The sequence below is a fragment of the Mirounga angustirostris genome, unplaced genomic scaffold (assembly GCF_029215605.1).
Source record: "Mirounga angustirostris isolate CCGP_5_RB_7025 unplaced genomic scaffold, mMirAng1.0.hap1 SCAF_22, whole genome shotgun sequence".
Classification (NCBI taxonomy): Eukaryota; Metazoa; Chordata; class Mammalia; order Carnivora; family Phocidae; genus Mirounga; species Mirounga angustirostris.
The window spans coordinates 117,399-132,261 of NW_026991730.1; the positions used below are offsets into that span (position 1 = coordinate 117,399).

The window sequence follows — 14,863 nt, forward strand, 5'->3', positions numbered from 1 at the left end:
CTTCTGTCAGAGTTACTACTGCACATGTCCGGTTCAAAGTAGGGATTCTACCCCCTGGGGGACAAAAATGAGAGCTCTCATTACCTTTCTTATCAAGTTGTCTTCCAATTCCAAGCTGCCGGAATCAGGTGGGTAAAGAACGCTTGGGGCTATACAAACGGATAAATTATAAGGTTTCATCTGATTGGATGAGGAATGTTTCTCAATGTTGTATAGCACTCCAAAAAGGTATCGCAAGAGAACAACATTTGCTCTTGGCAGCTGGGCTAAAAGCCTAAAGTCAAAAAAACACACTTTTAAATTAGGCAAGTGATTCCACTTAGGAGGTTGGAAAAACAGAGACAGGGAACAGGATACATCCTTGTATATCTAGCACACCAACCGCTGTAGCAGAGTTCCATGCATGAATGTAGACAAAATTGTTGCACTGAATTCAGTTACTGAGCCAGATAAACACTTCTCTGGTTAGTTAAATGTCTGACAGACTTTTAAGGTCATAGCCCTGGCAGTTGTTGCTCTTGATCTGTCTTGGACCAGGGAATTTTGTCTACCAGTTTCAAGGATCCAGAAGGTGTAAAACGGCCAAGGAGTCCAGATTAATAAGATCAGGAGAAGAACAATAATAGCCCTAAAGTGTGCCTCTATTCTGAAGCTGGGCCCCATGGGTGTGAAGACTCGAAACTCCTTGGCGTTGGTCATGATTATAGTGGGCAAAGCTGGAAAACGTAAGCCAATGTTTTCCTAATAGTATGTTGGGTGTATTTTGGAGATGTGACCAGAGTAGAGTAATTATTGCATCGTTACCTCCGAGCTGCAGTTATCATCTCCTCTTTGTTGCCTTGATCAATAACACCGAGCCATTTGTCATAGAGGTCAGATAAAAATATACTTCCTTGGATGTTTCTAAGAAAATCCTTAGGGAGATAAAAAAATATATATATTTATACTATAGAAACTATGTATTGGAAATATTTCAGAGAAAACATGTAGTTAAAAAATTCAGTTCAGCTCCCACTTCCTTCACAGATACCCAAACTGGGACCCACACGGAGTTCGGCTCCGACTTTCCATTGACTTGCTCACGCAGGAGCAGGTGCTTGGATTTTCTCCCGCTAAAAGTTAGAGGCATAAAAGCAGAGCTTAGCCTGTGGTGGAAATGAAGATAAAGCTCCCTTCTATCATCGGGAAATTATTTTGTGTGTGGTTTTTTTTTCAAAGAACCACACACTGACTGGGTCTGGGTATAGACCATCTTAAATCCTATTAGCTTCCTGGACAGAAATACACATACCCATGTTGCTTGTTTTAGACAAAGTGCTAGCTCTTAATTCTAGCAAGAAAAGGCCTGAAACAATCAAAACACAAACAGGTGGGCTCTGGCACACATATTAGGAAAGAACTAGGTCTTCTCACTCGGGGTATGTGTGCTCCCTGGAAGAAAGCTACTCTCACAATTGCTTCATTCTTCCTTTTCTTAACTGTCTAAAAGTCGAGAGTCTAATGGCAGACACACTGTGGTCCTGAGGATAGATTCATTTCTAGTTTAGGCCAATTGTCCAGTTAGTTTGCCATGATATTATCAAGGCCAAGGTTGCAGAGTCTGATTCTCCACCAAGATCCATCAACTTCAGGAAGAGAAAACTTTAGAAATGTCTAAGCAATCTCCCCGCAAGTGCTCACCCTCTCCCTAGTCGGTGCTTATAACACGGAATCAGGAAAGAACCTCCTAACTCTTGCTAGAAAATGGATTCCATGTGTGCACCTTACAGAGGGCAACACTCATCTTGCTACCTAGTGTATCATCATTCTTCTCCTGTCTCCTGATGCCTATATGTATATTACTACTGGATATCACTATGGCTCCAGTGTAGGAGTGGTTACCTAAATCATTTTTGGACCTTGCTATTAATCACATCTTCGAACATTAATGGGGGACAAGGGAAGACCAAATGTGACTGAGATTCTATGACTAGTCATTACTACGTTAACATAGGGTTGTTCAGAGCTGTTCATAAGTGCCAAGGTGGATGGATTAAATTCTTTCCCTGTTCTATTTCTTTTGGAAAGTTTGCCTTAATTAGGAGGGTGGTGAGGATGTTTGCATGGGTAAACAGTGTGTATGTATCGGTGCGTATTTTGAAATTTATTATCATGACTAGTAGTCATTTCAGTATTAGTATTTTGCATGGAGTCTTCAGGAGTGAAGGTGGGGAGGGCCGTGTGTAGTGAAAACAGAGTATTTTTAACATATGGGGCTTTTAACTCCAAAAGTAGCTTCCTTAAATTTTGATTTTGTCAAGCGTTTTTCAGCTTGTCAGGTTCTTAATCTATTATGCCCGTTATGGTTCTTGAGCAGTCATGATGAAGGACACCAATCATAGCTTCAGTTACTCACGTGTGGATAATGCTAGAGCCTTCCCTACCTTTAAGACGGATGCGACCACATGAACAGATTCACTGTACGGGTTCACTTTGAAGCCAGAATTTAGTTTCTCCTTTAGGACATGGCAGGATTTTATATTGGCTGATTTTCTGAAGATGCCTTTTGTGAGAGGCCCTTTTTTATGAATAAAGGAAAGCATACCCTGTAGGAAGAAAAGAAAAGTATATGGCATCTCATATACACAAACACAGAGCACAAGCTAGCCTCTGTTTTAAAAGAGGAGGGGAATGTAATGGTACACTGTTTTAGAGCGGGAAGGACCAAAGGCAATTTACTTAGTTTTTTTTTTTTTTTTTCAGTGTCTCTCTATATACTTTCTACCCAAATATCCATTTTACAGTCATACACTGAAACATTTTAAACACTTCTTTTAATCAGATTTTCCTTTCCATTGAGTTTCCACTCTTAAGTCAAACTTCTCTGCTTCAAGGCCTTTGTGCAATCACCATGTGTTTCCTACTTTACCATGCTTTTCTCATTATTCCCTTACGTAGATGCTCTTCCCCAAATATGGAATTCTATTTAGGAAATACTCATTTCCCATTTGTTTATTTCTCTTTAAGTGACTGTATACTCCATTCCTACTTGTTCTATTTCCTTCCCTTCATTTAAAGTCAGGCTCAGAATCTCTCTTCCCCTTCTCTGATTACCCTCCCTTCTCATGAGTCTTTCATTGTCTTTTGCTCTATCTTCATGTCCTCTCTCTGCTGTGTAGAATCTTAATAAGGGCTGGACTCAGGGAATCCAACGGATCTGAAGTCTATTATGCTACTTATCTATTGTGTTAGCTGGGGCACATACATCCTGTACTGAGGCTTTTCTGATTTGTTTAGGCAGTGCGGAGGATGATAATCCTAGCTAGCCCCTAAATTTGCTGTGATGCAAGGACCTGGGGTAGTAGGTAGCAGGTAACATGCTAGCTAATACGATACATTTCTTCATAGCTAGCAGAACGTTCCCTACATCCCGTACAGTGCTTGCAGAGACACCAAATACTCAGTGAATGTCCACACTGACAATTCACTAGAGCAGTTTGAGATAACACAGGCCAAACTCTGTGGCTTTAATTTGACATATTCTGTTAGGATTAATAGTTTCCTATTTGCCAGAGGATGAGTCTATGCTCGTGTCAGATGTTTGCAGTTGTTAGACTGAGTAGACTCCGCTGAAGGAGACTTGAGACTCATGTGAGTGCAGGAAGGCAATGAAGGGAGAGTGTGAAGATGAGGTGGACTCTCAGAGACTCACATACACAGAGTCATTTTGACTCATCTGAACAGGCCTCGGTGGGTTTTTGTGGAAAGAAGACCCAAGTAGAATGGACAAGAATGTCTTTTCCTGTTGTATTTGCCTCATGACTCTGCTGGACCTAAGTCAGATTCTGTTCCTTGAAATAACAGTAACAGAGCTTCTGAGCCAAAACCAGGGCTGTCTAAGGACTTCTCTATTTGGGGATAGATTTGGATGAGGACACGTGGCCTCTCAGTGTTTCCCCACCTCAGAAGAGCTATAGAAGACCAAAATGAGATGACCTACCAGAATTGGGAATGCCAGGTTGTCTTTATAACACACAACCATGAGGCAAACTCCAAAGAGCTCTCCTGGCTTTGCAGAATGTGGGGTTGTGCACTGGTTTTGCTGGCAAGTGCTGGAGCCCCACCAAAAGGCCCTGTCTCTGAAAGAACAGCTTTTCACAGTTTTCTGGCCGGAGTCTAAGGAAGAAGAGAGAGTACTAGTAGTAGTAGTTGTTCTTTAATCCGCTGAAACTTCTTCTTCCTTTTTTTTTTTTTTTTTTTTACAGATTTTATTTATATTTTGATAGAGGGAGAGAGACAGCGAGAGAGGGAACACAAGCAGGGGGACGGGGAGAGGGAGAAGCAGGCTTCCCTCGGAGCCGGGAGCCCGATGCGGGGCTCGATCCCAGGACCCCGAGATCATGACCTGAGCTGAAGGCAGTTACTTAACGACTGAGCCACCCAGGTGCCCCAGACTCATCTTAATTCCTGATGACTTGTATTTAACTAAAGATTTCCTCAAATCAATGTCGTAAGCATCATAAAACCAAGAAATGTCAGAAATATGGAGGGATTGATGATACGTGTCTACAGGTTCTGAATCGAAAGTCTACCTTCCAAGGTGGACTGCTGACAGCTGTTATTAGCTAGGCTCAAAACATACTAGCTTTAGTCTCAGGGGCACTTCTCCTAGTCCTATTAATGGCTTTTTTTGGATTACATCCATCATCTTATTTATTCTACACAACAATTCTAAGATTTAGACATTATTTTTATCCATATTTAGAGATGAATTAACTGATGCTGAGCTGGTATAACTGGGCAAAGATAATATAGCTGGTAAATGCGGGCACAGGAATTTACACTCTGGAGAGGTAGTTTGACATCAAGTCAAGTCCTTTTTTCTCAATGATGCCAGTTCTTTTCAACCCATTTTAAAGCCACTGGAATCCTGTGGTGCCTCAAGAGCCCCTGAGCCAAAAGAGGACGGAGGGGAAGAAAGGCCCCTTCTCTGGCTTCAACCAGAGCACTTCTAATATACATAAATATATATATTATGATAATATATTTATATAGTATAAGTATCTAATTATATATTATATATAACTACATACATATGTATGATGTGTTTTACATATATATATGTATATACAAATATATACATACATATACATACATCCTGTACTGAGGCTTTTCTGATTCGTTATTACATATATACATATATATACAAATATATATGTATATATATGTATAGCACCCTTTTAGAATTTTGTTAGAAAAAATTCCCAAACACTATGGCATACCATGATGAGTCCTAATGTCTTTATGATCTACCCTAGGAACTTCTTGAAGTCAGAGACTTCATCTTATCCTTTCTTTGGTCTCACAACAGTGTGGAACCTCCCTTGACCTGTGAGCCAGCCTTTGGAAGAAGGAGCACATGGAAATCATTGCCCTGGTGATGCTCTGGGCTCCAGAACAGCACTGTCTATGCATCTCCCATGACCCTTGGCAGCCTTGCTGTCTGCTTCTCACTAAAGCCAATTAAATTATTCCCGGTAGCTGCAGTCTTCTCGCTCTTACCACGACTCATTGACTTCTCTCCCAAGAAGGAAGTGATGTCTTCTCCAAATATCCTGAGGCAATTTTCAAGGAGAAATTGTACAAGAGAAATCTGTAACACAAAAAGACAAAAATGGGGTGTTCTTTTCCATAGGCCATAGTTAGGAAACACATTTTGTATATAGACCTTGGATCTAAGAAAAAACGTGAAGGACTTATCAGAAAAATTCAGAGTTGATAAAAATACGTAGAAACCAGGGGCACCTGGGTAGCTCAGTCAGTTACGCATCTCCCTTCAGCTCAGCTTATGATCCCAGGGTGCTGGGATCAGCCCTATATCTGGCTCCCTGCTCAGCGGGAAGCCTGCTTCTTCCTCTCCCACTCTCCCTGCTTGAGTTCCCTCTCTGTCAAGTAAATAAATAAAATCTTAAAAAAAAAAACCAAAAAAAAAAATAGAGACCAGAGTTCTCTAGGAAATAACTTAGAATGACTGATGCTTTCCCGTGTACTTTGGGTACACATTTTGAAATACTGCTCATCAGTGGGCTAAAGTTTTAATGGGTGGCCTAGTTTCATAGCTAACATTTTGGGATCAGTGGTTACATCTTTAAGCCTAGGATAAATTTCGGGGCCCCTCAGTTGAGCGTCTGACTCTTGATTTCGGCTCAGATCACAATCTCATAGTGGTGAGATCCAGCCCCACATGGAGCCAACTTTCGGCTCTGGGCTCAGCAGGGAATTGGCTTGGTCTTCTCCCTCTCCCTCTTCTTCTGCCCCTGCCCCGCTCACGCTCTCTTTCCTTCTCTCCAAAAAATAAATATCAAAAAATAAATAAAACTAGGATAATTTTCAAAGTAGCCTACCTTATTAAAGTTTACCTGTTTTTTGTTTTTAAATTTTGTTTCCAGTTTTATTGAGCTGTAACTGATGTATAACATCTTATGAAACTTTATAAAGTATGAACGAAAACATAAGAAAACCATTTCTTAAATGAAGAAGAATCTTAAAGTTGAGAAGCAGAGATTTTGGTGGGGTTGTGAGGGAAAACCCACACAGCTGGAGAGAAAATGTATCTGTCTGTCTAAATTCAGTACCTTCTCACGCATTGGTTTGCCTCATGCTGGCTCTCTCTGTGTGAGCTTGGGGAAGACCTGTCATCTTGCTAGGATGGTCTGGAATCTTTTGCTAGTTTCCATAAGATGTAGCAGAGGTGAAATAGTAGTTGAGTACTTTTCTAGATGAGCCACAATTCGCCGAGGAAGGCCAATGTGGTTGGAGCCATGGGGGCTCATATTGCCCAAGCCACCCAGGATGTGCCAGTGATGACCGGAGGAGCTGGCTGTTGTCGCCATTGTGTAGTGAGGAAACCTTGGCTTTGCCCAAGGTTACGAGTCCCTCAGGGATTAGGCTGAGAGTTGAACCTTGACTGGTGAAGCTCCAAAGCCCAGGTTCTTTCCTATCGTATCACATGACTCTTCTCTCTCTCGTTTAGTCAGTCTAGTGTTTAGTCTCCTGGAGGGGGAAGAAGTGACTCGACTGCTCCGAGTTTCCCGTTTAACGACACCCCTTCCCAGACCCCGCCAGAGTAGCCTAAAGAACTCTGCCACTCCACAGGGGCCTAATGAAAATGTGCACTTCACAAAGTTCCATCCGTCAGAGTTACTACTGCACATGTCCGGTTCAAAGTAGGGATTCTACCCCATGGGGGCAAAAATGAGAGCTCTCATTACCTTTTTTATCAAGTTGTCTTCCAATTCCAAGGTGCCGGAATCAGGTGGGTAAAGAACGCTTGGGGCTATACAAACGGATAAATTATAAGCTGTCATCTGATTGGATGAGGAATGTTGCTCAATGTTGTACAGCACTCCAAAAAGGTATCGCAAGAGAACAACATTTCCTCTTGGCAGCTGGGGTAAAAGCCTAAGGTCAGAAAAATACACATTTAAATTAGGCAAGTGATTCCACTTAGGTGGTTGAAAAAAAAGACAGGGAACAGGATACATCCTTGTATATCTAGCACACAACCCGCTGTAGCAGAGTTCCAGGCATGAATGTATACAAAATTGTTGCCCTGACTTCAGTTCCTGCGCCAGATAAAATCTTCTCTGGTTAGTTAAATGTTTGACAGACCTTTAAGGTCATAGCCCTGGCAATTGATGTTCTTGCATCTGTCTTGGACCAGGGGATTTCCCCTAACAGTTTCATGTATTCAAAAGATGTAAAACGGCCAAGGATTCCACATTAATAAGATCAGGAAAAGAACGATAATGGCCCTAAAGTGTGTCTCCATTATGAACCTGGCCCCCATGGGTGTGAAGAATTGAAACTCTTTGGCATTGGTCATGATTATAGTGAGCAAAGCTGCAAAACGTAAGCCAATGTTTTCCTAATAGTATGTTGGCTGTATTTTGGACATGTGACCAGAGTAATTCTTGCATCATTACCTCTGGGCTGCAGTTATCTTCTCCTCTTCGTTGCCTTGATCAATAACACCGAGCCATTTGTCATAGTGATCAGATAAAAATATACTTCCGTGTATATTTCTAAGAAAATCCTTAGGGAGATAAAAAAAAAAAAAACTATGTATATATGTTATAGAAAATATGTAATGGAAATATTCCAGAGAAAATATGTAGTTAAAAAATTCAGTTCAGCCCCCACTTCCTTCACAGATACCCAAACTGTGACCCACACGGTGCTCGGCTCTGACTCTCCATTGACTTGCACACGCAGGAGCAGGTGCTTGGATTTTCTCCCACTAAAACTTAGAGGCATAAAGCAGAGCTTAGTCTGTGGTGGAAATGAAGATAATGCTCCCTTCTATCATCTGGAACTTATTTTGTGTGTGTGCTTTTTTTGCAAAGTACCACAAACTGACAGGGTCTGGCTATAGACCATCCTAAATCCTATTAGCTTCCTGGACAGAAATACACATACTCATGTTGCTTGTTTTAGACACAGCGCCAGCTCTTAACTCTAGCAAGAAAAGGCCTGAAACAATCAAAACACAAACAGGTGGGCTCTTGCACACATATTAGGAAAGAACTAGGTCTTCTCACTCGGGGTATGTGTGCTCCCTGGAAGAAAGCTACTCTCACAATTGCTTCATTCTTCCTTTTCTTAACTGTCTAAAAGTCGAGAGTCTAATGGCAGACTCACTGTGGTCCTGAGGATAGATTCATTTCTAGTTTAGGACAATTGTCCAGTTAGTTTGCCATGATATTATCAAGGCCAAGGTTGCAGAATCTCATTCTCCACCAAGATCCGTCAACTTCAAGAAGAGAAAAGTTTAGAAATGTCTAAGCACTCTCCCCACAAGTGCTCACCCTCTTCCTAGTCGGTGCTTATAACACGGAATCAGGAAAGAACCTCCTAACTCTTGCTAGAAAATGGATTCCATGTGTGCACCTTACAGAGGGCAACACTCATCTTGCTACCTGGTGTATCATCATTCTTCTCCTGTCTCCTGATGCCTATATGTATATTACTACTGGATATCACTATGGCCCCAGTGTAGGAGTGGTTACCTAAGTCATTTCTGGACTTTGCTATGGATCACATCTTCGAACATTAATGGGGGACAAGGGAAGACCAAATGTGACTGAGATTCTAAGACTGTAGTCAGTACTACATTAACATAGGGTTGTTCAGAGCTGTTCATAAGTGCCAAGCTGCATGGATTAAATTCTTTCCCTGTTCTATTTCTTCTTTTTTGTTTTTTTTCTTATTCATTTGAGACACAGAGATAGAGAGGGAGAGAGCATGAGGAGGGAGAGAGGCAGAGGGAGAGGGAGAAGCAGGCTCCCCGCTGAGCAGGAAGCCCGATACGGGGCTCGATCCCAGGACACTGGGATCATGACCTGAGCCGAAGGCAGACGCTTAACCATCTGAGCCACCCAGGCGCCCCTCCCTGTTCTATTTCTTTTGGAAAGTTTGCCTTCATTAGGAGGGTGGTGAGGATGTCTGCTTCGGTAAACAGTGTGTTTGTGTCAGTGCGTATTTTGAAATTTAGTATCATGACTGTAGTCATTTCAGTATTAGTATTTTGCATGGAGTCTTCAGGAGTGAAGGTGCGGAGGGCCGTGTGTGGTGAAAACAGAAAGTATTTCTAACACATGGGGCTTTTAACTCCTAAAGTAGCTTCCTTAAATTTTGATTTTGTCAAGCGTTTTTTAGCTTGTCAGGTTCTTAATCTACTATGCCCGTTATGGTTCTTGAGCAGTCATGATGAAGGACACCCATCATCGCTTCAGTTACTCACATGTGGATAATGCTAGAACCTTCCCTACCTTTAAGACGGATGCGAACACATGAATAGATTCCCTGTACGGGTTCACTTTGATCCCAGAATTTAGTTTCTCCGTTAGGACTCTGCGGGATTTTATATTGGCTGAGTTTCTGAATATGCCTTCTGCGAGTGGCCGTTTTTGATTAATAAAGGAAAGCATACCGTGTAGGAAGAAAAGAAAAGTATATGGCATCTCATATACCATGCCTGCCTCCGTTTTGAAAGAAAAGGGGAATGTAATGGTACAATGTTTTAGAGCGGGAAGGACTAAAGTCAATTTAGATTGCTGTTTTTTCAGTGTCTCTCTATATACTTTCTACCCATATATCCATTTTACAGTCATACACTGAAACATTTTCAACACTTCTTTTAATCAGATTTTCCACTAAGTTTACACTTTTAAATCAAACTTCTCTATCTCAAGGCCTTTGCGGAATCACCGTCTGTTTCCTACTTTCCCATTCTTTTCACATTTTTCCCTTACATACATGCTTTTCCGCAAGTATGGAAGTCTATTTAGGAAATACTCATTTCCAATTTGTTTATTTCTCTTTAAGTGACTGTATACTCCATTCCTACTTGTTCTATTTCCTTCCCTCTTGTAAAGTCAGGCTCAGAAACTCTCTTCCCCTTCTCTGATTACCCTCCCTTCTCATGAGTCTTTCATTGTCTTTTGCTCTATCTTCATGTCCTCTCCCTGCTGTGTAGAAACTTAATAAGGGCTGGACTCAGGGAATCCAACGGATCTGAAGTCTATTATGCTACTTATCTATTGTGTGAGCTGGGTCACACACATCCTGTACTGAGGCTTTTCTGATTCGTTTAGGCAGTGCAGAGGATGATAATCCTAGCTAGCCCCTAAATTTGCTGTGAAGCAAGGACCTGGGGTAGTAGCTAGCAGGTAACATGCTAGCTAAGATGATACATTTCTTCATAGCTAGCGGAACGTTCCCTACATCCCGTACAGTACTTGCAGAGACACCGAATACTCAGTGAAGGTCCACACTGACAATTCACTACAGCAGTTTGAGATAACACAGACCAAACTCTGTGGCTTTCATTTGACATATTCTGTTAGGATTAACAGATTCCTATTTGCCAGAGGATGAGTCTATGCTTGTGTCAGATGTTTACAATTGTTAGACTGAGTAGACTCCGCTGAAGGAGACTTGAGACTCATGTGAGTTCAGGAAGGCAATGAAGGGAGAGTGTGAAGATGAGGTGGACTCTCAGAGACTCACATACACAGAGTCCATTTTGACTGATCTGAACAAGCCTCCGCATGTCTTTGTGGAAACAAGACCCAAGTGGAATGGAGAAGAATGACTTTTCCTGTTGTATTTGCCTCATGACTCTGCAGGACCGAAATCAGATTCTATTCTTTGAAATAACAGTAACAGAGCTTCTCAACCAAAGCCAGGGGCTGTCTAATGACATCTTCATTTGGGGATAGATTTGGATGAGGACGCTTGGCCTCTCAGAGTTTCCCCTTCTCAGGAGGGCTATTGAAGACCAAAATGAGATGACCTACCAGAATTGGGAAGGAGAAGTTGTCTTTATCACACACATCCATGAGGGGAACTCCAAAGAGCTGTCCTGGCTTTGCAGAAGGTGGGGCTGTGCACTGGTTGTGCTGGGAAGTGCTGGAACCCCGACAAAACGCCCTATCTCTGAAAGAACGGGTTTTCACAGTCTTCAGGCTGGAGTCTAAGGAAGAAGTGAGAGTACTCGTAGTAGTAGTTGTTGTTTAATATGTTGAACCTTCTTTTTCCTTTTTTTTTTTTTTTTTTTACAGATTTTATTTATTTTTTGACAGAGAGAGAGAGACAGCAAGAGAGGGAACACAAGTAGGGGGCGGGGGAGAGGGAGAAGCAGGCTTCCCTTGGAGCAGGGAGCCCGACTCGGGGCTCGGTACCAGGACCCCAGGATCATGACCTGAGCTGAAGGCAGATGTTTAACGACTGAGCCACCCAGGTGCCTCAGACTCATCTTAATTCCTGATGACTTGTATTTTCCTAAAACTTTCCTCAAAGTATGTGGTACGTGTCATGAAAACAAGAAATGTCAAAAATATGGAGGGATTGATGATACGTGTCTCCAGGTTCTGAATCGAAAGTCTACCTTCTAAGGTGGACTGCTGCCAGTTAGGTCTGATTAGCTAGGCTCAAATCATACTACCTCTAGTGTCAGGGGCACTTCTCCTAGTGCTATTAATGGCTTTTTTTGAATTACATCCATCATCTTATTTATTCTACACAACAATTCTAAGATTTAGACATTATTTTTATCCACATTTTAGAGATGAATAAACTGATGCTTAGCTGCTATAATGGGCCAAAGATAATATAGCTGGTAAATGGGGGTACAGGAATTTACACTCTGGAGAGGTTGTTTGACATCAAGTCAAGTTCTTTTTTCTCAAAGATGCCAATTCTTTTCAACCCATTTCAAAGGGCACTGGAATCCTGTGGTGCCTCAAGAGCCCCTGAGCCAAAAGAGGAGGGAGGGGAAGAAAGGCCCCTTTCTCTGGCTTCAACCAGCGCACATGTAATATACATAAATATATACATTATGTTTATATATTTATATAGTATCAGTATATAATTATGTAATATATATAACTACATAGATATATATATAGCACCCATTTAAATTTTGTGAGAAAAAGTTCCCAAACACTGTGGCATACCATGATGAGTCCTAATTCTGTTATGATCTACACTAGAAACTTCTTGAAGTCAGAGACCTCATCTTATCCTTTCTTTGGTCTCACAACAGTGTGGAACCTCCCTTGACCTGTGAGCCAGCCTTCGGACGAAGGAGCCCATGGAAATCCTTGCCCTGGCGATGCTCTGGGCTCCAGAACAGCTCTGTCTAAGCATCTCCCATGACCCCTGGCAGCCTTGCTGTCTGCTTCTCACTAAAGCCAATAAAATTATTCCCGGTACCTGCAGCCTGCTCGCTGTTACCACGACTCATTGAGTTCTCTCCCAAGAGGGAAGTGATGTCTTCTCCAAATATTTTAAGGCAATTTTCAATGAGAAATTGTACAAGAGAAATCTGTAACACAAAAAGACAAGAATGGGGTGCTCTTTCCATAGGGCATAGTTATAAATCACATTATGTATATAGACCTTGGATCTAAGAAAGAATGTGAAAGATTTCCCAGAAAAATTCAGAACTGATAAAAATACATAGAGACCAGGAGCGCCTGGGTGGCTCAATCGGTCAAGCGTCTGCCTTCAGCTCAGCTCATGATCCCAGGGTGATGCGATCAGCCCTACATCGGGCTCCCTGCTCAGCGGGAAGCCTGATTCTCCCTCTCCCACTCCCCCCGCTTGTGTTCCCTCTCTCGCTGTGTCTGCCTCTGTCAAGAAAATAAATATAATCTTAAAAAAAATAATAAAATAAAAAACAGAGACCAGAATTCTCTAAGAAATAACTTAGGAAGAGTGATACTTTTCCGTGTACTTTGGGTACACATTTTAAAATACTGCTCATCAGTAGGCTAAAGTTTTAATATGTGGCCTAGTTTAATAGCCAACATTTTGGTATCAGTGGTTACATCATTAAGCCTAGGATAATTTTGGGGGCCCCTCAGTTGAGCATCTGACTCTTGATTCTGGCTCAGATCACTATCTCATGATGGTGAGATCCAGCCCAACATGGAGCCAACTTTGGGCTCCGTGCTCAGCGGGGAATCGGCTTGGGCTTCTCCCTCTCCCTCTCCCTCTTCTTCTGCCCCTGACCCGCTCACGCTCTCTCTTTCCCTCTCTCAAATAAATACATATCAAAATATAAATAAAACAAGGATAATTTTCAAAGTAGCCTACCTTATTAAAGTTTACTTATTTTTTGTTTTTAAATTTTGTTTCCAGTTTTATTGAGCTGTAACTGATGTATAACATCTTATGAAACTTTATATAAAGTATGAACAAAAACTTAAGAAAACCATTTCTTAAATGAAGAAGTATCTTAAAGTTGGGAAGCAGAGATTTTGGTGGGGTTGTGAGGGAAAACCCACAGAGCTGGAGAGAAAATGTATCTGTCTGTCTAACTTCAGTCCCTTCTCACGCATTGCTTTGCCTCATGCTCGCTCTCTCTGTGTGAGCTTGGGGAAGACCTGTCATCTTATTAGGATATTCTGGAATCTCTTGCTAGTTTCCATATGACGTAGCAGAGGTGAAATAGTAGCTGAGTACTTTTCTAGATGAGCCACAATTGGCAGAGGAAGGCCAATGTGTTTGGAGCCATGGGGGCTCATATTGCCCAAGCCACCCAGGATGTGCCAGTGATGACCGGAGGAGCTGGCTGTTGTCGCCATTGTGTAGTGAGGAAACCATGGCTTTGCCCAAGGTTACGAGTCCCTCAGGGATTAGGCTGAGAGTTGAACCTTGACTGGTGAAGCTCCAAAGCCCAGGTTCTTTCCTATCGTATCACACGACTCTTCTCTCTCTCGTTTAGTCAGTCTAGTGTTTAGTCTCCTGGAGGGGGAAGAAGTGACTCGACTGCTCCGAGTTTCCCGTTTAACGACACCCCTTCCCAGACCCCGCCAGAGTAGGATAAAGAACTCTGCCACTCCACAGGGGCCTAACGAAAATGTGCACTTCACAAAGTTCCATCCGTCAGAGTTACTACTGCACATGTCCGGTTCAAAGTAGGGATTCTACCCCTTGGGGGACAAAAATGAGAGCTCTCATTACCTTTTTTATCAAGTTGTCTTCCAATTCCAAGGTGCCGGAATCAGGTGGGTAAAGAACGCTTGGGGCTATACAAACGGATAAATTATAAGCTGTCATCTGATTGGATGAGGAATGTTGCTCAATGTTGTATAGCACTCCAAAAAGGTATCGCAAGAGAACAATATTTGCTCTTGGCAGCTGGGCTAAAAGCCTAAGGTCAGAAAAACACACTTTAAATTAGGTAAATGATTCCACTTAAGAGGTTGGAAAAACAGAGACAGGGAAAAGGATACATCCTTGTATATCTAGCACACAACCCCTCTCTAGCAGAGTTCCAGGCATGAATGTAGACAAAATTGTTGCACTGAATTTA

The 14,863-nt window shown here is 42.0% G+C and overlaps 1 protein-coding gene and 1 long non-coding RNA gene across 2 annotated transcripts; both read right to left on the minus strand.

Moving 5' to 3' along the window:
* Positions 1-2,383: 2,383 nt before the first annotated feature.
* Positions 2,384-7,667, minus strand: LOC135363116 (rho GTPase-activating protein 20-like). Its single transcript, XM_064583801.1, has 4 exons — positions 7,251-7,667; positions 5,542-5,632; positions 3,980-4,155; positions 2,384-2,585 (listed from the first exon to the last, which is right to left on the minus strand). The coding sequence occupies exons 1-4, from the start codon at positions 7,521-7,523 to the stop codon at positions 2,388-2,390; spliced, it is 738 nt and encodes a 245-aa protein (XP_064439871.1). The 5' UTR covers positions 7,524-7,667; the 3' UTR covers positions 2,384-2,387.
* Positions 7,668-7,960: 293 nt separating this feature from the next.
* On the minus strand, positions 7,961-13,055 carry LOC135363118 (uncharacterized). Its single transcript, XR_010408813.1, has 3 exons — positions 12,757-13,055; positions 11,340-11,515; positions 7,961-8,074 (listed from the first exon to the last, which is right to left on the minus strand). It is a non-coding gene; the product is annotated as an uncharacterized LOC135363118 (long non-coding RNA).
* Between the last annotated feature and the right edge of the window lie 1,808 nt (positions 13,056-14,863).

Excerpts from the sequence above, each read along its gene's own strand:
- LOC135363116 (XM_064583801.1), bottom strand. The coding sequence starts at position 7,523 with ATGTATCCTGTTCCCTGTCTTTTTTTTCAACCACCTAAGTGGAATCAC. Across the intron at positions 5,633-7,250 it reads AAGACAACTTGATAAAAAAG|ATTTCTCTTGTACAATTTCT; the intron begins GTAATGAGAGCT and ends TTTGTGTTACAG. Across the intron at positions 4,156-5,541 it reads AGAGAAGTCAATGAGTCGTG|ACTCCGGCCAGAAAACTGTG; the intron begins GTAAGAGCGAGA and ends CTTCTTCCTTAG.